The 19,884-nt window shown below is 41.4% G+C and overlaps 1 protein-coding gene across 1 annotated transcript; it reads right to left on the bottom strand.

The window, feature by feature from the left end:
• Window positions 1-1,080: 1,080 nt before the first annotated feature.
• RLF (rearranged L-myc fusion) lies at window positions 1,081-19,563 on the bottom strand. Its single transcript, XM_015816603.1, has 8 exons — window positions 19,408-19,563; window positions 12,014-12,168; window positions 11,200-11,281; window positions 10,110-10,242; window positions 8,596-8,798; window positions 7,986-8,122; window positions 6,865-7,006; window positions 1,081-5,748 (listed from the first exon to the last, which is right to left on the bottom strand). The coding sequence occupies exons 1-8, from the start codon at window positions 19,561-19,563 to the stop codon at window positions 1,087-1,089; spliced, it is 5,670 nt and encodes a 1,889-aa protein (XP_015672089.1). The 3' UTR covers window positions 1,081-1,086.
• Between the last annotated feature and the right edge of the window lie 321 nt (window positions 19,564-19,884).

Raw genomic sequence — 19,884 nt, 5'->3', positions numbered from 1 at the left:
ACTTAAGTTAGAAAATATAAGTTATAAAATTTAGTTTACTTATCAGAGTAGGTTTAGGGTTTACAAATGAAATGTATCCCCTTTATGCTACTGTACTCATATAGTACTAGTAATTTATTGACTGAATTTACTTGATAGTTTCAGTAAAGAAAACTACATATTCTGGATTTTGAATCCCTTAAAGGATTGGGGAAAAAATCCTTAATGTTTTAAAAAGTGAAAGAGGGAGAACGAATGCTCAGAATACATTCTGCCAATTAAACTTCTTAAATCAGTTTCATTTTTCCACCTGAAATGCAATTTTACTTCCAGGAACAATCTTTATTGATTTTTATTTATATTTGGGTTTTCTTATGGACGAGGCTCCCTATAATGGAGTTGGCTTCCAGTTTTGTCATAGTAATGTCCATATCTTTAGTGAGCTGCTCAGTTCCTTCTTGACATACCTTATAAAAACTTCCTTACATTTAAATTCACCAGAGTTCCCCAGCATGTTTTTTTTTCTGCAATAGATTATCCCACCTTGATTTGAGTTTCCTCCAATCACTTTTAAGACATAAAACACATTGTCCAGAATTGCTGCACACTATACTCAATTCAAAGGTTCTTATGATGCTAACAGGTGGTTGTAGTCAACCAAAGTGGGTGAAAAAATTCCTTTTATTGAAACTCATAACTCAAAAAATATAAGATGCTGTAGTGTACAATATGTTACACAAAGCACCCTGAGGTGCACATTCAAGTCAAGTAAGATCACCATCTCCCCACCCTCTCCCACCCCACCTTGGTACCCCCAAGTACTTGTTCCATATACAATCATGCACATTTAATCTGCAAGAGGAAGCCCCCCCATTTGATATTCTGTTAATTAGCACCAAAATATCAGTTATCTCTCTCTCTTAATTTAGTCGGGGAGCTATATTAGCCAATACTGTAGACAGATGTCATACATTCATGGAACTGAACAGTCTAATCTAACCTCAACAACATGTGCACGGAATCAATTTTAGCATTTCCCCAGTCTCTTCTTTCATCCTTCTTCCTTCCTTCCTTCCTTCCTTTTTCTTTTTAAATAAACACAACTATTTATGAACTTCCCACACAAAGGTGATCTGTTTTTTTTGTGGGGAAAAAGTCTATGAGGGAGGGGGAAAATTTAGATCTTTCGAGAACCACCACCGGCCGCAAGTAATGAAGTTGTTTTAAGGCATGGTCCCCAGAGTCTGTTAATGCCTTGCCCAAAATGGCCCTCAGGTTCTCCAGAGAAGGGAGGGAAGAAGGGTCCGTGGATAAGAGGGGCTGCATTCCTCTCAGCTGCCCATGAGCTTTGGCGCCACTGTTCTTCTTGGGCATGGCTGCAGGGGGGGCATTCGCATACAAGCCCCTGCCCTGCGACACATCCCGTTTGGAGTCTTTAGCCTTCTCTAGCCCACCACCCATTCCATAGGGTCCAGCTGGCTGCCACTCATTCTCAAGGAGGTCATCATCATCATCATCATCATCATCATCGTCGTCTTCTCGCTCCCGGCTTTCCTGAATGAACTTCAAAAATGAAGATTCAAAGCCCATGGGCTTGAAAGACTTTAGATCAAAGGGCTTCTGAACTTTCTCTTTTGGAGCAGGAAACGGAAGCTTCCTCGTCTCCTGCGAGGAGGACTGCCAGTCACTAGCATCTTTTTCTCTAGATAACGATGGGTTTGATTTCGCACAGTAAGAGGCATTCTCTTGTCCATGATTTCTCAGGATATTCCCTGCCTCAGACTGTTCAGGAGACCCTACTAGATTACAATCTTCTGAACATCTGGTTTTGGGATGATGAATATGTTTTAAAGTGCCTGAATACACAAGGACGTCAGCCTCCCGGGATTCCTCCCCTTCAGAATACAGATCCTGTTTACTGCCTTTCTCACCGCAATTGGAGTTCGGAAGAGGCCTCTCCCTTTTGTGCTCGCTTGCAGGGTGCCCTGTAACGTCTTGACTGAAGTCAGAGTTGCCCTCTGGCTCCGAATTTGCTTCCATGCAGAGGTCATTCAGTGCTGTGCCACATTCGACACACAGGACAAGCTCGTCATACTGCTGCTCAATATAAGCACCCGCCATCTGATGGGTGCGCTTATAGTGTCTCACAATGCTGCTTTCCAGTTTGACCACCGAGGGACATCCCCGAACCATACAAGGGTACTGCGTCTGGTTACAATTGTCTCTGCACATCTGTAGGGCTTCCACCTTTGTTCTGAAGGCATATAATTGCTTTCCTTTATTTCGGCTGCTACCCCTTTCAACTTTTTCGCTGTTCTGCCTCTTCTTCTCACTCCCATCTTGCCTGAGACACCGATATTTTAAGCACCTTTGCTCCTCTTCGTCTTTAAGATGGTTCCCCTCGTCTTTGGCTCCTTGCAAGACACCATCGTAATCACTGTGCCGGAAATACACGTGCTGGGAATAGCTGCTGTAAGTTGTGAACACTCTATTACAGCCATTCAGATCACAACGGATCACAATGCCTTTGTTCAGGTCCTCCTCCTTCTCATGCTCTTCCATCAGGTGGTGATTTAACTTGTGGAAAGAATAAAACGCAGCCGGACAGTGAGGGTGATGACAAGGAAACCTCATGGTTTCAGAAAGCACTTTGGAATCGTCTTCGTGATCAAAGGTGTGGGAATCAACGCAATGCTTAGCGAGCGACTTGGAACATAGGAAACGCTTGCTGCAGGCCTTGTGTTTGCAAACAAACAGTTTTTTACATTTGGCAAGTTCCCTCTTGGTTCTTTCTTTGTCTTTTTCAAGGCAGAGCTGCTCTTTGTTATACCGATGCACAGTTCTGTAGTGGCGGATCAACCCTTTCTGATTGGTGAATGCGGAATTGCAGTTCTTGTGGATGCAATGGAACGGTTTGTGGTACTTATGCAAAATGTAGCACAGATTTCCTTTGGCAACGGTTCTTTTACTTCCTCTCCCTTCATTGGCTTCCAATTCTTTTCGATGGCTGTCCAGTGATGATAATTTAGCTTGCTTTCCAGTGATGCAGCTTTCTGCCTCTTCGCTCGATTCCAAATCGGTTTCAGAACTGAAGTCCTCCTTCTTGGAATGACGGTGCTGATCCACAGCGAGCTTCATTTTGCTGTCAAGTTCTCCATCTGTGCTGGCATAGAAAGCAGACATTGAATCTTCTGTGCTGTTCAGCCTATCCTCAGCACTTTCAGTCATATCCTCAAAGCTTTCATTTGCAAATAGTTTCTGGGCGACTGAAACACTGCCAAGCTTATGCTTGTTCTTGTAATGAACCCTAAGATGTGTTTTTCTTGTAAAGGATCTTTGGCAAATATGACATTTGAAAGGTGAATACCGATGTTGGAACATGTTCAGCTGAAGCACCATCTCTTTTGAATAGTTATGCTTTCTAACATAATGTGTCAGCAATGCCTCTCTGGTCACAAATTCACATGTGCAGCCTTGACGCTCGCAGAAAAATGGCTTGGCAGCCAACTGGGTAAGATATTGGGTTGGAAACTTGCGACTCTGTTCTTCGGGAAAATGGTCAGAGGTAGATTCGTCTTCAGAGTTGGGGCAATTGGAGGAACAGGACTGCAACAACCTGGAAGAAGTATGACCACTAGAATTCTTTAAACTTAAGTGCTTCAAGCCCAGGAGAAGTTCTAGCATGTTGTCTTCGGTATTTGACGTTTTTGAATGTACATAGAACGAGCTTTCTGGAGAAGAAGGGTACAGTTCTTCCTTAAAATAGTTTTTGCTTTTATAGACATCACTAAAATCCTCAATGTCCTGGGAGTCTGAGCTAATCTCTCCCGCAGTGCCTTCAACTTGACTGATCTCTTTATCTTTCCTTCTTGGTTTGAAATGGTAGGGATGGGCCCTTCGCAGATGTTTCTGCATCCCCTTTGAATGTTTGTATGTTGATCCACAGCCTTCAAAACCACAGGTAAACTTTTTCCCATCAAAATAGACAGCCACGTTAGAGTAGCGCTCTTTCAAATTGGAAGGAAGGCAGGCTTTCTCCTGAGGTAGCACAGCCCCTGCAAAGGCCTGGCCCTGATCCACAGTCTCAGTCCCTGAGGTCATCGGATTCTCATTGGCCAGGGATGAAGTATGACTTTCCAAGCTGCCATTGTTTTTGCCACCCTGTTCTCCATCAGAAAGGGGTTCTTGTTTCACGTCCAACGTTTCTTCTCTCTTGATGGATCCAGAAGGCAAACTAAGATTTTCCTGCTGATCAGAAGATGCTTTGCTTTCTAATAACCCTGAATCCGAAAGGCCGGCAAGCCCGTCCTGAGAAACGTGACCTTCTTGCTTCACGGGCACCTCCTTTATTTCGCCGTTTGACAGATGCACAGAAAGATGATTTGTTAACTCGGTTTTGGAATAGTAGAACTTCTTACAACCATGGAAATTACAAGTATAAGAAGCGTCTCGAAAATGCTGGGCTTCGTGGTGGTAGAGCTGCCCCAAGTCGCTGAAAACTATGTTGCAGCCGTTCAGCTCACACTTGTAACGCAGATCGTCATGCTGCTGCTTGTGATGCAGCAGCTCGTTCACCGAGCCAAACCGAGCGTAGCAGCCCACAGAGACACACATGTACGGCTGAGGGCCGCTGTGGACCTGCTCATGCTCCTGCAGGTGGAAGGCAGACATGAAATGCCGCCGGCAGAAGGAGCATTTCTCACGCCGGTTTTTCATGTCCAAGTAATGCATGGCGTTCTCGTCGTTGTTCTGGTGTTCGGCTTTTAGGTGAACGCTTAAGTACTTGAACTGCTTGAATACCCTGGAGCAATCCGTGCCTGGGCAGGGGTAGAGGTCTCTGTCTTGCAGGTGACAGTCTTCTAGCTTGCTAAACGTTACATAGTCCTGTGGGTCACTTTTGGGCTTTTCACAAGCAATGATTTTGAGAGGGTAATTTTCATCAAGAGCCGCAGAAGCAATACCGGAGAGGTTTCTCCGGGCCAGCCTCTGCTTCTTCAGCAGCAACTTCTTCTCTGCCCGGCATTTTCTACTGGGGGGCATTTTCACATGCTCCATCACGTGGGTCACAAAGACGTCCTTCCTTTTAAACTTTTTGGTACATACCGGGCATGTAAAAATGCCATCTTCCATGTGCATCTTAGAATGGTGGAGGATTCGCGCCTCAATACACTCCCGCTTGCAAATGACGCAAAAGAACTTGTACTGAAGCCATCGCTGGTATCTCTCTGAGGAGCCAATCGGCTTTTTGACTCTTACTCTCTCTTTGGGCTGGCTCAGATAATGACTTTCAAAATGATTCTCTTCCCTGCTTTCTTCACAGTCGCTGGGGAGACTATCTAACAGCTCCGTTTCGTTGAGGGACATCTCATTGCAACTCAGGTCATCCTCTGACTCGGAAACTTCTTTCCCCAACAATTTGAGACAATGCCGCTTTAAGGTTTTCCAGTCCCAAAATTCTGGATCAAAGGGCCAGTATGCCTTCAAAGCTAACAGAAGCTCACAACGGAGTGAATTTGGAACTGGTGCATTCTCTTCATCAAATTTCTGATCTGGTTGTAGATACAGTTCTTCTAGGAGATTGTATCCCTCTTCACTTGGCTCCAGTAAGTATTCGGTGAGCTGGCAAGCTCTTCTGACCTCAAGGTCTTCTGGCAGCAGGCATGAAATTGTTTTGCAAACAGAGCTTTTCATATCGTCGTTTTCATTGGACCGGAGCTGCAAAGCTCTCACACACAGCAAGATGGATACAGCAAGGCCAGCTTCTTCTGCCTAGTAAAATGAAAAATGGAGACAAATCAATGACTTGTTTTTCTCTGAATTTTCTCTGAAAACCTCTGGAGGGCAACAAGTTGGAGAAAGCTAATCTATATTTTTTTCAAACTGCAACATTCAGTATCCAACAATAAAGCCATTCTTACTGTACCATGAGAAATAAAATAAATCTGATCCAGAGTCAGAGGTTGTGGATGAAAACTAAATCAAAAGCTAAGGGGAAAAATAATAGGATGTTCTAAATTTATTCTGCCTTTGAAACAAGCAAGAACATTCTCCCAAACTGAAAGGAAGTGGTCTGAAAAGTTGCAGGTCAAAACATCACTTATTAAGCTAAAGCTAATTTTTTAGGGATTTTAGCTTTCTCATGGATTAAGTATACTTAGTAAAGGACGCTTAAATTTGTAGAGGATTCATTTGAAAGTTTGAAAATGGCCAAAGATGTTAGTGGCCAGGCATCTAATTCTAGATTCTCTTCTGATGCAAAACAAGAAGAGTCTCTCAATTTCTCTGCAAATTGCTTATCACTTCCTGTTTCAGCTCCAGACTTTTATGCTGTTGAATTGTTTCTCTTATCTTTTCAGACAGAGACACTGTGAAAAATCAGCAGAAGAGCAACATAACCAGAGCAGAAGGCTGCAGGAACTGGCCTAAAATTTATTGTGCTCCACTGTCATTTGTAGACTAGGATAAAGAGGCCTTGAAAGATAGGAAATTCCACCCTGCAAGAAATGTCTAAAAGGCAGCCTGAAGCAGAGGGCTAGCAAGAGTAAAGAAAACTTTAGAGTCACAGGTTGAGCGAGAATAGAAAGGAAGGGTGTGCAAGCTAGAAGGCAGCAAGCTATAATTTGAAGTGGCAAAAATACATGTAAACTTATATGTGTTATATATAAATATACAATTTCTCAGTGGAATCTTCAATCTATGGAATCTATCCATACCAAAGTGCAATCAATCAATCACCCTGCTTTCTGAAGCCAAGGCAAGAATGCACCTCCAAATTCCTTACATATATTTTTAATAATCTCTCCATACAGTTTCTATTATGTGATACATTTTCACCCTCCACAAAATCAAACAACAAATGTTAGTAAAACGCAAATGGATACGTACTTCAGCTTGTATGACTCGTATGAGGAAGAACAAGTGTTGCAATGTTCTAGCAATGATGCCAAATTGCCGACATCGCTCCAGAAAAGAATCTAAGGATGGGTCGATTCTTCTTTGTAATTTGCTCCAAAACAGAGTTAGTTCCCTGCATGAGAAGTTTGGGAAAAAACAAGAAATTAGAGGGAATGTAAGACAATTCACACAGCTTCCACAATTGCCAACCAACCCCAGCCAAACTTGATGAGAAAATATAGCCCAGCGCATTTATGTAGTGCCAAAGTTGGAAAATAGGATCTAGGGAAATATCTGAGTCAATTTTACCATCTAAGTCAATTTCGCTTCCTTTTAATGCGACCCACAGATTATTTTAGAATAAACGGAATGTCCAAGGATATAAAATGCATGTAATGATGTTACTTAAGGACCCCAAAACATGCGGTCTCCTTTGTGTTTATTAAGTAAAAAACCGGAAATGATACAGCTATCAAGGATTTAACACATTTCATCCACTTATTTATACTTAAAACAACCTAGAAAATTGTTCTTGAATTTTAATGATGCAGGTGGAGTAAGGGGGCTCACAAAGTTGCAAGAAAGTGACCTGCACACCTGTTGCATATAGCTAATTTTACCAGGACATGGCTTTTTTATTTATTTATTTATTATTTAAATTTATATACCGCCCTATCTCCCTTACGGGACTCAGGGCGGTGAACAGGCAATAATAAAAATCACAGTAAATATTACATAAAAGCCTGCTCTAAAATATGAAACCCCTAACAAAACCCAATCAAAACTACGCCCGGCCGGCCGGCCGCATGGAACAGATGAGTTTTCAGGGCTCGGCGGAAGAGGCGCAGGTCCGCAATTGTACGTAGGTCGGGGGGCAGGTCATTCCAGGTCATTTTGTTATCAACACCCTTTTATTTCTTGAAATATAGCAGCAAATATAGCAGACTTTAACATTTTTAAATACTTGATTTCTCTTTTATTTTAATGCTTCTCATCAACAAACCAGAATGTACCATAGTGTATTTTTGTCAGCTGTTGAATTAGAAACTTTTAGAAGCTGTTTAGGTCAAGATGGGAAATTCTGAAAACCAGTTCTTGGACATGCCACTTACCAGGAGCAGTACACACTTGCTGTTTGAAGCTGCTGAGTGAAATATGTTGTGCAGAGAATAAAAGCAGTGCTGTCCTGGCCTTCAGCTTCCAAATTGCATATCATATCTAGGACCTCTTTGCAGTCCACTTTTGAAATCTTTTTGAAAAAGAGAGAAAAAAATACATCATAAGTAGTTTAAGACAAAACCTCTTTTCTTGAAAACAAAATAAGCTACGCCCCAGAACCTCTGCATTCTGTTCTAATACCGAGAGATCATTTAGTAACTTGTTTAAAGTCCATTGGGGATAATCATAATAAGAATAATTTAATGTGGATTCCTACATGCAGTAGCTTAAACAATACTGCAAAAGTTGAGATTTCTGATGCGAAACAAGAAGGTAAATTTATTTTTATTTCTGATAAGGACAAAGAGAAATAGCACAGGACTATCTCACACAATGGAATCATCTGTCTCCTCAAACCTTCTGAAGAGTAGAAAGAGGGTTTAGCCACTGCTGAGATGGGAGCCATTTCTCCCATCCCCTCCTAAATTTGATTACATTAATTCAGATACTAAAATTAATATCAGTTGTCTTAACAGTAACAAGCTATAGTGATTGGCCATTCACCTCTTTGATAGATTCTTCATTTGGAGGCATGGAGCACAAGCATGTGATATAGGCCTGAAGAAAAGGAGAGACATCTGGAACTTCTGTAGACTCTTTACACAATTTGGACAAGGAAGCGGCTTGGGGAAGGCGGTTTGTCTTCATCAAATGTTTTATTCTCATTTGCAGAAATGTCAGCCCTTCACGTTTAATCAATTGATTCACTAGAAAAAAAGCAATAAAATGTTATTAAGTACTAATTTATTATGAAGGCTTAGAAGATGAAGGGAAAGATCTCGACAGTGGCTGCTTCCAAGAATTCCTGAACGTTACACACACTAGTTTCAGTTTATTATGAAATTCGCTAGAAAAATGGTGCACAGCATGCCCTTCCTTGCTACAACTAGACAAATGCAACTTAAAATACTTGTGGCACTGGAGTGAGACTGCATGGTCCACCAAATCTCTTCTACAAATTTGCTCATACGTCTTGTGATACGGAAGACTGATATGCTTTCTTTCAACTGAGCTATCTCTGAGCATAGACTATAATGCCATGTGTTTCAAAGCTACATGACCCAAGTCCCATGGCATTGCAATGACCATATGTATGATTAATGCACAGGGGCCACATTAGTCTCCCCGAGTCTTCTTGGGTGTCTTTCAGATGACTTCCCCGTGCCCCAGTTCCCCATTCCTCTGTTGTTGTTTTTTGAAAAGTCAAAATTCACATATCTAGAGTAGCCCTACATTGGGGCAGAACGGTTGATCATCTCCACAGTAATTTTTCTGGAAAGTTCCAAAACAAACTACCCCATGGCATTTAATCACTCTCTAAGGCAAGGGCTGAGGAGTTCCCTCCATCTCTGCCACCACAAGTAAATGAAATGCAAGACAATATGGATTATCTATTTTCAGTATAACCTTATTTTAACAATAGATTAAAAAGTAAATAAATAAAGGCGGTGGCTAATTTGCAATAACCATAAACAGAAAAACGATCAGATTATTGTAGTTGCTCAAGGACTAATATTTGATATTTTGCAGACTGTTTAAAAATGCTCTGGAAAGGTGAAAAGATCATCAACAGAACTTTTTTAAAAGGAGGCTTTTTTTACTACAATAGCGGAAGGTGCCAATCTAAATAAAATGGTGAATATGTGTGAGTTAAAAGACTTAAAATGAGAGCTCAGCTATAAATACAAGTTTGTTATTATAGTGGATCTCAACCTGTGGTCCGCGGACCCCTGGGGGGCTGCAATGTCAACATAGGGGGTCCATGAAGGCTTGAAGAAATTGTATAATTTAAATCTTGAGTTAAGTCTTCGGGGGCCGGGGCCACAAAAGGGGTCTGTGGTGAAGAAAGGTTGAGAACCACTGTGCTATTACACACAGCAGTTTTTTAACATCTATCTTCTTGCTCGGCTCCTCAGAGGCAAAATAAAATAAAATCCAGAGTGAAAAGATAGATTTGGTTTACACTGGGGTGGCAGGAAAGCAATATGAATGCTCAAAAGCGCAGCTTAATAGCTTACTTTCTTCTGCTTCCACTGGCTGCTGTGAAAGGATCTTCAAAAGAACTGGATTCTTCCATACACCTTCTTTTGAGATATCAGCTAGAATTTCAAGGCTATTATCTCCAAACTCAAGTAAAGCATTATGGGAATCCTACAAGAAAAAAAAGCCTATTAAATTGTTATGTTTAACTTGGAATCATTGCTGATTGTGGCAACTCAATCTGAATTTTAAAAGGGCAAAATGTATAAATATGTTACATGCATTTTACACTACTGATCTGTATGTTTTTCGAGGCTGCACATTGCTATCTTCAAATCCATATCCACCCATCCTCTATTTCTTTTATCAACTGAACCAAAGACAGAGGATACTGCAGGAGCAAATAAATACAGCACAAAAATGTGTCCTTGGATTTCATCTCTGAATAGACACAAAGATTATATACTTAGGCTGGATTTGCTTAATGTGGATGTGCTCAGCTTGGTTTTGGTGTAACAAGTGATGTTTTCAGTTTACTTTCTAAAGCACAGTTCATAGCTTAGGGCAGTGATGGCGAACCTTTTAGAGACCGAGTGCCCAAACTGCAACTCAAAACCCACTTATGCATCGTCGGGTGCCGGGTGGGCGTGGCCCATTGGGTGGACATGGCTGTGGTGGTAACAGCAGACTGGGTGGGACTAAAAAGTTCAATCAATCAATTCCAACTTTGCGAGATCTTTTTTTTTCCCGCGAGAAGTTGAAATTGATTGATTGATTGAACTTTTTTCTTTTGCACACGGTGGCAGAGGCCTAAAGCAAAAAGGTTTTATAAAACCCAGCTGAAGGCCTAGGACTGGGGTGACGGCGCGCGTGCCCACAGAGAGGGCTCTGCATGCCACCTGTGCCACGCATGCCATAGGTTCGCCACTACGGGCTTAGGGAATTATACAGACCTTACCTACCCTGATTCATTTAACTACCGAAGATTAAACATTGTGGTTTCATGCAAATATGCCAACCAGGCCTTGATATTATTCAAATAATCACACACAGACCTAAGACTCTTTGATTATAAATGATGGAGGTTGAAACAATGTTCTTTGTAGATAAAATAGTCAATAAACTTGCCTGTATGGACTGACACAATCTTAAAAATGGTTCAGACAGCTCTTCACTTTCAGGCACAGACAGCAGTTGTTCAAAACAGCTCCTGAAATAAGCAGGTTGTTAGAAAAGCAGGAAGCAGCGACTGTTGTTGAATCATTTTATACTTTGTCTTTTGGTCATTCCAAGCCAAAAAGATATACAAGCAAGCTAAGAATCTGAGAACTTTTTACTTAGTGAAAATATAATCAAACACACTGAAACTTTGTTTTAATAGACTAATTGTGAAGAGGCATGTTCTTTCTTCACCAATGCCTATTCAATAGTAAAGAATGACACTGCACAATCTACTACATTTGTGAACAATATCATTTGGGCGATGGCATTATTGCATGATGTAAATCACTGTGGAAATCTGGCCTGTTGCATGAAAAGTCCATGATGCTGAGCTCCATTAAGTTGAGATTCCAGCATAACAATGTAACTATTAATACACAAACATACTCATGAGGGAAAAAAATCAACAGATTCTTGGTAACCGTTCTTATATATTAGCATCAATGTAGGGTTCTTTTTTTAAAAAAAAAAAATCAACCCTCCTGATTATGACTTTCCACAGCTCCTCCTATGGTTTTTAGAATCCCTGTACACGGACACCATGCATAGTTTTTTATTCCATAGGATATGTAACTTGGTGCCTTTCAGATGTTTTGACCAGAACAGTTGGAGAGTGCCAGACTGTCTAGAAATAAAATAGACTACAGGTATATATAGAAGAGAAGGATTTTACCAGAGAGCAAAAATTCAATTAAAACAGAATGCCTGAAACCAAACGTACAATACTAGCCTGCCAAGTACCAGAAGAACATCTTCACATTCTGTAGTCAAGTAAGGTCGGGCACTGGCAAAACTCTGAATGGCAACTCGATAAACTTCCAAAAAAGGCAAAACTTGCTCCGATGTACCCTGATTGCCAGCATATTGTAGCAGGGTCTAAAAACAAAAACAGATCAGAAAAAATTTTTTGGTTATCAGTTGGAAATTTTAAAACTCTGGCTGCCAAGCAATACTGGATTCCATAGTAACACACTGAGGGAATTAGACATTTTAAGTTGTTTTAAAAGGAAAAAAAGGAGATGACATTTCTTTTTGCTGCACTCCTAAAACTTGTAGTTGTTGTTGTTTATCTTTTGAAAATGTAACTCTTGAAAGAGTGAAAGCAGAAGAAGCTTATGAACTAGAAAATCTTTGTAGCCTACTGGAATCATAGGATCTGCCTTCTGAATCCATGATGATGTGAAGTAATCTGATTATAACATTACAACTGTATTTTCAGAAATGGTTTTAGCTTGCTTAAAATATATATTTCACATGTACAGTCACATCTGCTGACACAAAATAAACAATGTTTCTTCCCAACATAATACTAGTCCATGTCACAAACCATGCAAAAACAATGGTTTCTCTTATCTACAGTTTACAGAATAAGCTGTGATGGCTAGATTTCACAAATCACAATAAGCCAAAAACAAACAAACCACAGTACACATCAATGAGATGCGTGAACTCGAATCTGTAATCTAAATATGAGAAATCTGAGATTAAATTTCCTGAAGTTTTTTTCCTTAAAAAATAATTTATATCTCACTCTAACAGAATCACTAGGCTAGAACGATAGTGAAAGAAATACAGAATATATAGAGAAACCTTAGTCCAAATCCTTCTCAGTAACATGGTTGCTTTTTACCTACATACTGGTATATCACATCAAGAAACTGTTTTAAATCATCTCATCTAGGGCTTGTTTTCATATCATGCTAAATAGCTTGGTTTTGGCTTTGTACAATGTGTGAATTCATTAATCATGGTTTAGTATTTTGTGCAAAGCAGGCCTCTACAGCGTGCTCAAAACCCAACTTTAGTCCTTTTACTAAAACTTTAATCAAAGTCATGATTATGTTGGAAACTGCCACAACCAAACAATGTTTAAGGGCCTTGCCTTGATCTATTCATGGGAGCTGTTTTCCCATGGGGAAGGGGAAAGGGGAAAAATATCAATTGGTTGGGTTTCCATTTCCATTTCAGATTGTATCACCTAAGAAGATCATGTTTTGAAGTACCTTCCAAACAAGAATACAAGTTCTGCTACCTCTCATGATATATATCATTGCCCCAGTCTGCCTACGAGGAGGAATAAGACTATTAATTCAATGCAAAGATAGGTGGTGGAATTGCACACCAAGTTACAGCTGCCTTATGAATGGAAAACATTAATGAGCCTTTCTACATTGCTTTGAGTGCTCAATGTGTCGTACTTATGTTCTCCTGCTAATTCTTACATTACTCTGCAAGATACATCGGTATATTTGACACAGACTACATGAATCCATCAAACTTTGTAAAGCAATACTGCTCAGTTGTTGTTCGTAAGCATGTTCTGTAAACAGAATTTAAATGGCACACTTTATATGTTGTACCCTGCACTGGGAATATATGTATTCTTTAAAATGCCAGTTTGCCATAGCTAAAGGGATCTGGGACTTCTTTTTCCTCAAGTGACTTGTGCCAAACAGTAAACCAGTCAGAGGTGAAAAACAGTCGCAATATTATTAAGAAGGCATGAGAATTTGTGATCAAAAACCCCAAAGCACAGACACCTGAAATTCATTTGAAGTAGTTACTTCAGATCATGGACCCAAGAGAGATTATATTTGCCCAAACACTATGATGTCATGAGCTTGGAAAATTCAGGAATTTCCAGGTATGTCAAGCCATCTAAGAAAACTGAAGCTACACATAATATAGTGCCTTTCACCACAATGAGCATCACAGATTATAGAAGTTACTGCAATTTCTTATGGACACTTAATTTAATAGTTGAATTCTTTGCTTGATTAGCTGGAAGGATAAGTTAAATGAAGCTTAAGTAAAGAGAGGTGCTCACGTTTGCCCTTTTCTTGCCTTTTTAAACCAAACCATTTTTCCATGAATTCTCAAATGTCAAAGCTTGAATACGTAGAAATAGCTGACGTACATAAACGCAAGTAATATAATGGTTAAAGAAACTCAATCTCATGGCTTAAATACCAAATTATGTTGAATCCAGAGAAATAGTATGCTCCATAAAAGAAAGCTCTAACTTCACCAAGCCATTTGAGAGTTAATATTAATTAGAAATGGGAACAGAGAATCTGACTATACGAGGCACCTATAATACCCTCATCTATAAATCTAATAGGCATTCCACTATTGGGTAAGAGGCAAAAATCTACAATTATGTTTTAAAAGTTGTACAACACTTATCACATAAGGAGAATGTTATATCTAATCTGCATTCCAAAGACATTCAAAATAGTTTGCCTTCTGAATCATGGACACAACACCAACACTTCAGTAAGCCAACCCAATTCAATCACATTCTTTTAAACTAGAAATTTACTTTATTTATTGTAAATATGCTAGGATGCTTTGTAGGTCAATGTCTTCCACAAACAGTAAGCTAGTGAAAACAGAGGTCCATTTTACAACATTTGTCTAGCAATTACTTACTAAAACCCCTCTGTCAACATACAGAATCAAATATAAACTTGAAGAGTTCTGTTCTTGCAGTGTGCACTTTGCCCAGCCTCCCTATAGATCTTGTTGATAATGCTGGAGTCTCACAGGTTTGGTAAAGCAAATTATATCTACTCCCACCACACAATCTGTCTATACACATGTAGAAAGGAATCTTCTAGCTTTCCTTTTCTCTCCTCCTGCTGCAGAACTGGAGAAGGAATAAACCAGAGTCTGAGTTCAATTTAGCGGACTCCTGGTTTGTAGCTTTAAATTACAGCTCTAGTGAACAGCTAACGGTCAACCCCAAATCTAGAAACACCATCAGTTTATTGACTGTGTTCTGGCTTTTCCTGGACACGAAGGAGATTTAGGAAAGAGACTGGGCAGACATAGTGTCCATGTAGGATCCATGCAAATATGAAGCCAGCCTAATCAATTACAACTGGAATGAGCCATATGCCAAGTACTAAAGCCTTTAGAATAACTTCTACAAAAAAGTAAATAGGCATAAGTAAGAAATTTCCTGACAGAACAATTAATCAGTGGAACAATCTGCCTCCAGTAGTTGTGAATGCTCCAACACTGGAAGTTTTTAAGAAGAGACTGGACAGCCATTTGTCTGAAATGGTATAGGGTTTCCTGCCCGAGCAGGGGGTTGGGCTATTATTATCTTTTATTCATTTTACATAAACCTCAGTCAACTGAACATTCAAATTGCCTGGTGCCGATGGTTGACACGGGTTGCTACCAGCATCCTAGGTGTCAACTAAGTACCTCCTTAAAATATAAGATGTTCCGAGTAGCGCAGTTTTTTGTAACATTGCTGGAGTTATTGCGGGAAGCTGCAGTTTCTTGATGTATTGTGCGAAGTTTTTGGACATAGTTCCCAGTGCCCCGATGACAATGGGTATCACTATTACATGTTTCATCCAAAATCGCGCAGTTTCAATGACCAGGTCGCGATATTTCGTAATTTTTTCCAGTTCTTTTTTCTTCGACTCTGGCATCTCCTGGTACAGCCATATCAATCAGCTGTACACTTCGGTTCTCTACAACTGCGATATCCAGCATATTGTGTTCCAAATGGCGATCTGTCTGTATTCGAAAGTCCCTACAGACAGGTAGGTCCCTTCCAATTATATTATTATTATTATTATTATTATTATTATTATTATTATTATTATTATTATTATTTGGAATAGTTATAAATTCTTCTCTTGGTTATCTTTCACTTCCTTCTTACATCCATTTTAAGACTAATCTCTTTGAAATAGATAGAGACATATAAATAATAATAAGCAGGTATACAAATAATAAGCAGGTGATCTGTTAATAAAATAAATATTAAAGATATTCAAAGTACTTGTCAGAATTGCAAACGTGAAGAATTCAGGTGATAACCACATCAAACACTGTGCTTAACCTAGCTGAGTCAACTACTTGGACAATATTTTGAATCAGAATCTAATGGAAGGGATTAAGATCATGTTTCACCAATATTAAAATAAATCAGAATGCCATTTAAAAGCAATTAGTTTATAATTGATCTGGCTTGATATATTGTGTCAGCATTACCATTGGGAGCTGTGTTTCACAACTTTTAATTTAACCTTTTTTATTACCTGTTCCTAAATATTCAGAAGTTTAAGTTTCTCTCCTTTTAGCAGATAACCTTACAAATATAGTAGTTTTAACCATTCAGTCGTGTCCGACTCTTGGTAACTTTTTAGGCAAGTGCGCTCCATCTTACCCTATCAAACACAGCTTTTTTCAGTTGCTGGATGTTTATCTTTCTATCAGCTGTCATGGTATCAAGCCAGTAAGTTCTTTGCTGCCCTTTCTAATCTTGATCCACTAACCATTCTTAGCATCACTGACTTCTCCAATGAATTTGCATGCATGATATGGATTATTTGTCAGTAAATTTTACAAATAAGCAGCCAAATTTTGGGGTTGCACTTGTAGGATCCGTTGGAATATTCTAGAGAAACCTTGGTCTTTCTTATAAATAGGTTATTACATTCTAGATGTTCCCACTGCATTTTAAATATCTACACAAAATAGTTATCCTATTATATGTTGTTCAATAAAAACAGCAGATAGATTTTAAAACACAACTGGAAATCCTTAACAGACTCTTAATTCTACTCAAAGCTAATGGGAGCAGGGGGATTTCTTGACACTACAGAATAATGGATATCATTTGTAAACTTCTCTAAAAGGTCAGTTCTTTCAGTGTCATCACATCTCTATTAGTCTCTAGTCCAATAAAGGTTTTCATTTAAAACTCACACATATTAATATAAGAACCTCTTTCCCTCTCCAATCCTTTCTAGGCTCACTCTTCTCTGGTAAATACCGTACAGTTAAGATAAATCCAGTTATCTGAAAAAATCAGAAGAAGCCAGTCAAGTAATCCAAGCTAAGTAGGCATTAACTTTGAAATTATTTGGCAACAAAGAAACACTTGTTTGTATTTTTGCATACATAAACTGTTCACATTTCCTGTATCATACTATTTTTTGTAAGGCATATAGATCATACCTACACTACTAAAATTAGCATGAAGAGAAAGAATGGCAAACCCATTTTTCCTTATTAAAAAAATTATACTCTCCAGAAGAATACCAGACAAAGATTAGTTTCCAAATCATCAACATATAATTGAACCCAGATTCCATTATCATTCCACTGACACTAGTCAACAAAGTTTCCAAAGCATAAAAACACAACTCAAATCATAAAAAGCCCTGATTAAAATGCAAAGCATCTACAATAAACACAAATTAAGCCAACTGCTCTCTAATACACCTACAACATTCATTTTAAAAATGCACGGCAGCTATGTGAAATTGAAAAGAACGCAAAGTAATTATCCAGCAAAGAAGATATCCCAGTTCAGGAACTACCACAAACAAGCATCTATCTAACCCCAAAGGCAAGATTCCAGCATACTTATTCAGTTCTGGAGAGACTTCAGATAGCTCTTAAAGCGGCCCAAAATCAATAGATATTTTGCTTCATATGAAATAGGACAAGTACAGGAAGAAAATAAATCACAGATTGGATTCAAGCATCCTTCAAGATTCATTTTCCCCTTTTACTCAAAGAATTGGAAAAGATCTCTAAGGTGGTAGCCATCAAGGTGAGGACACAGACCTCAAAAGCAAAGCTGAAACACTACCCAAACAGGTAGTCCTTGACTTATGACCACAACGAAGCCCAACATTTCTGTTGTTAAGCAGGACAGTTGGTAAGTAGATTTTGCCCCATTTTACGGCCTTTTTTGCCACAGTTGTTAAGTGAATCAATGCAGTTGTTAAGGCAATAATACAGCTGTTAAATGAATCTGGCTTCCCTACTGACTTTGCTTGTAAGATCACAAAAGGTCTGATCCCAGGATACCGCGACTGTCAAAAATATGAGTCGCGACTTACAAGAGTTCATTTAGCGACTCTCTGAAGTTACGGCACTGAAAAATGTGACCATTTTTCACACTTATTCCTGTTGCAGCATCCCCATGATTAAAATTCACACGCATGGCAACTGACTCATATTTATGACAGTGGCAGTGTCCTGGGGTCATGTGATCACCTTTTGTGACCTTTACAAGCAAAGTCAATAGGGACGCCAGATTCATTTAACAACCTTAACAACTGCACTGATCCCCTTAACAACGGTGGCAAGAAAGGCCCTGAGACAAATCACCCAACCTACTCCCTTTCATCCTTCCTGAGCAAAAAGCTGCCCAAGCTAACTTGGTTGTTTGCTTGCAGAGGTTCCATTGCCTATTCATGTCGTAAAGTGTTCATTGTCGAGATGATGCTGTAACTCAGCTGGGTAATGAAACGTCTGCAGGCAAACCGCCAAGGCTCCGCCAACACCAAGGACAGTTGAACTGTGAACAACTGGCTTGTATTATCTTCTCTTGAGACACCCCCCCCAAATTATTTATCTTCCGGCCTCCAAGAAGTCACCATCAAGCCGTAGGACGCTGCACCCGAATCCAGGGCAGGAAAGCCCCCCCCCCCCGCTCGCTTCTCGGGACCTCCCGCTTCTCGGAGGCCAAGCGCGAGATGCATGCGGGCAGTTCAAACAGGCGGTTGCGCCAACCTGCACGCGCGGCGCTACAAATCAGTTCCCGCTACGGTCGGCTTTTGGAGACCAGCGGGGGGTGCGGGGGCAGAAATGGGTGCGAGCTGGGGGGGGTGGGAGGGAGACCCCCGGGGCTGCGGGAGTTGGATCGGACCCTCCTTCGAAGAAATTAGGACCGCTCCCGCCCCGCGATAAAAGGAGGCGGCAGATCGGGGATGGAGCCCGCCGAAAGCCAGCCAGCCCTGGACCCGCGGCTACCTTGGGGAAGCGGGGTGGCGGTGGGACACGAAGGGACCCCCCCCAATAGGAGGGGGCAGAGGAGGGGATTCCCAGCCCAGCCTGCGAACGGCAACGGCGAAGGGAAACGTCGGCGGCGATCTCTGCGCGGTATCCCAGCCCCGCCTCCCAGCGCCAGGCAACGGCTCGCTGCCACCTTCGCCCTCCGCGCAGCCCCGCCAGGCCCTGCCGCCCCCGGGCCGAGGGGCACCCAGGTCCGGTCCGGTCCGGTCCCCTGGTTCTCGTCCGCCAAAGCCGCTCCACCCCAGGCCCGCCCCGGGACGTCCCCCCCCCTCCGCTTACCTGACAGAACCCTCGGCAATAGGCGCTGGAAGAGGCCGCCTCCGCCGCCCCCTGGTCGCGCAGCTCCGCCTGCATCTGCCCCAGCCGGGAGCGGAGGCCAGCGGCCAGCCGCTGCATCTCCGGCGGCAGGGCCGCGTCAGCCTCGGCGTCCGCCATCTGCACCCGGCCCCACTGCGCGTAGGCAACGAGTCACGTGACCCCAGCCGTCGCTGACCACATCGGCAGGGACGCGTCACGTGACTTCGCCGGCCCCGCCCTCCTCGGAGGCCCCCGCCCACTTTCTCCTCCTGCGCATGCTGCCGCCCGTCGGGAGCCCGCGAGCGGGTAGGTCCCATTGGCCGCTGCTCTCTCGGAACCGTGACGTAAACACATCGCGCTGGGCGCCCTCTTCCTCGAGCGAGCCAATGGGGCGGAGGGGCGGAGCTCCCGCTTCAGGGCGATGGCTCGGGAAGCCTGGGCCGTTGTGCTGCAGCGGAA

This window comes from Protobothrops mucrosquamatus, unplaced genomic scaffold, assembly GCF_001527695.2.
Source record: "Protobothrops mucrosquamatus isolate PMUCROS unplaced genomic scaffold, P.Mucros_1.0 scaffold468, whole genome shotgun sequence".
In the NCBI taxonomy this organism is placed as follows: domain Eukaryota; kingdom Metazoa; phylum Chordata; class Lepidosauria; order Squamata; family Viperidae; genus Protobothrops; species Protobothrops mucrosquamatus.
This window is presented reverse-complemented; position numbering and strand designations above follow the sequence as displayed.

What these genes read in the sequence shown, in the direction of transcription:
- RLF (XM_015816603.1), bottom strand. Translation starts at nt 19,563, where the DNA reads ATGGCGGACGCCGAGGCTGACGCGGCCCTGCCGCCGGAGATGCAGCGG. An exon ending in GTACTTGGCAGGCTAGTATT is followed by an intron (nt 11,282 to 12,013) that starts GTACGTTTGGTT and finishes TGCTTATTTCAG; the next exon opens with GAGCTGTTTTGAACAACTGC. An exon ending in GCCAGTGGAAGCAGAAGAAA is followed by an intron (nt 8,799 to 10,109) that starts GTAAGCTATTAA and finishes CTTTTTTTCTAG; the next exon opens with TGAATCAATTGATTAAACGT.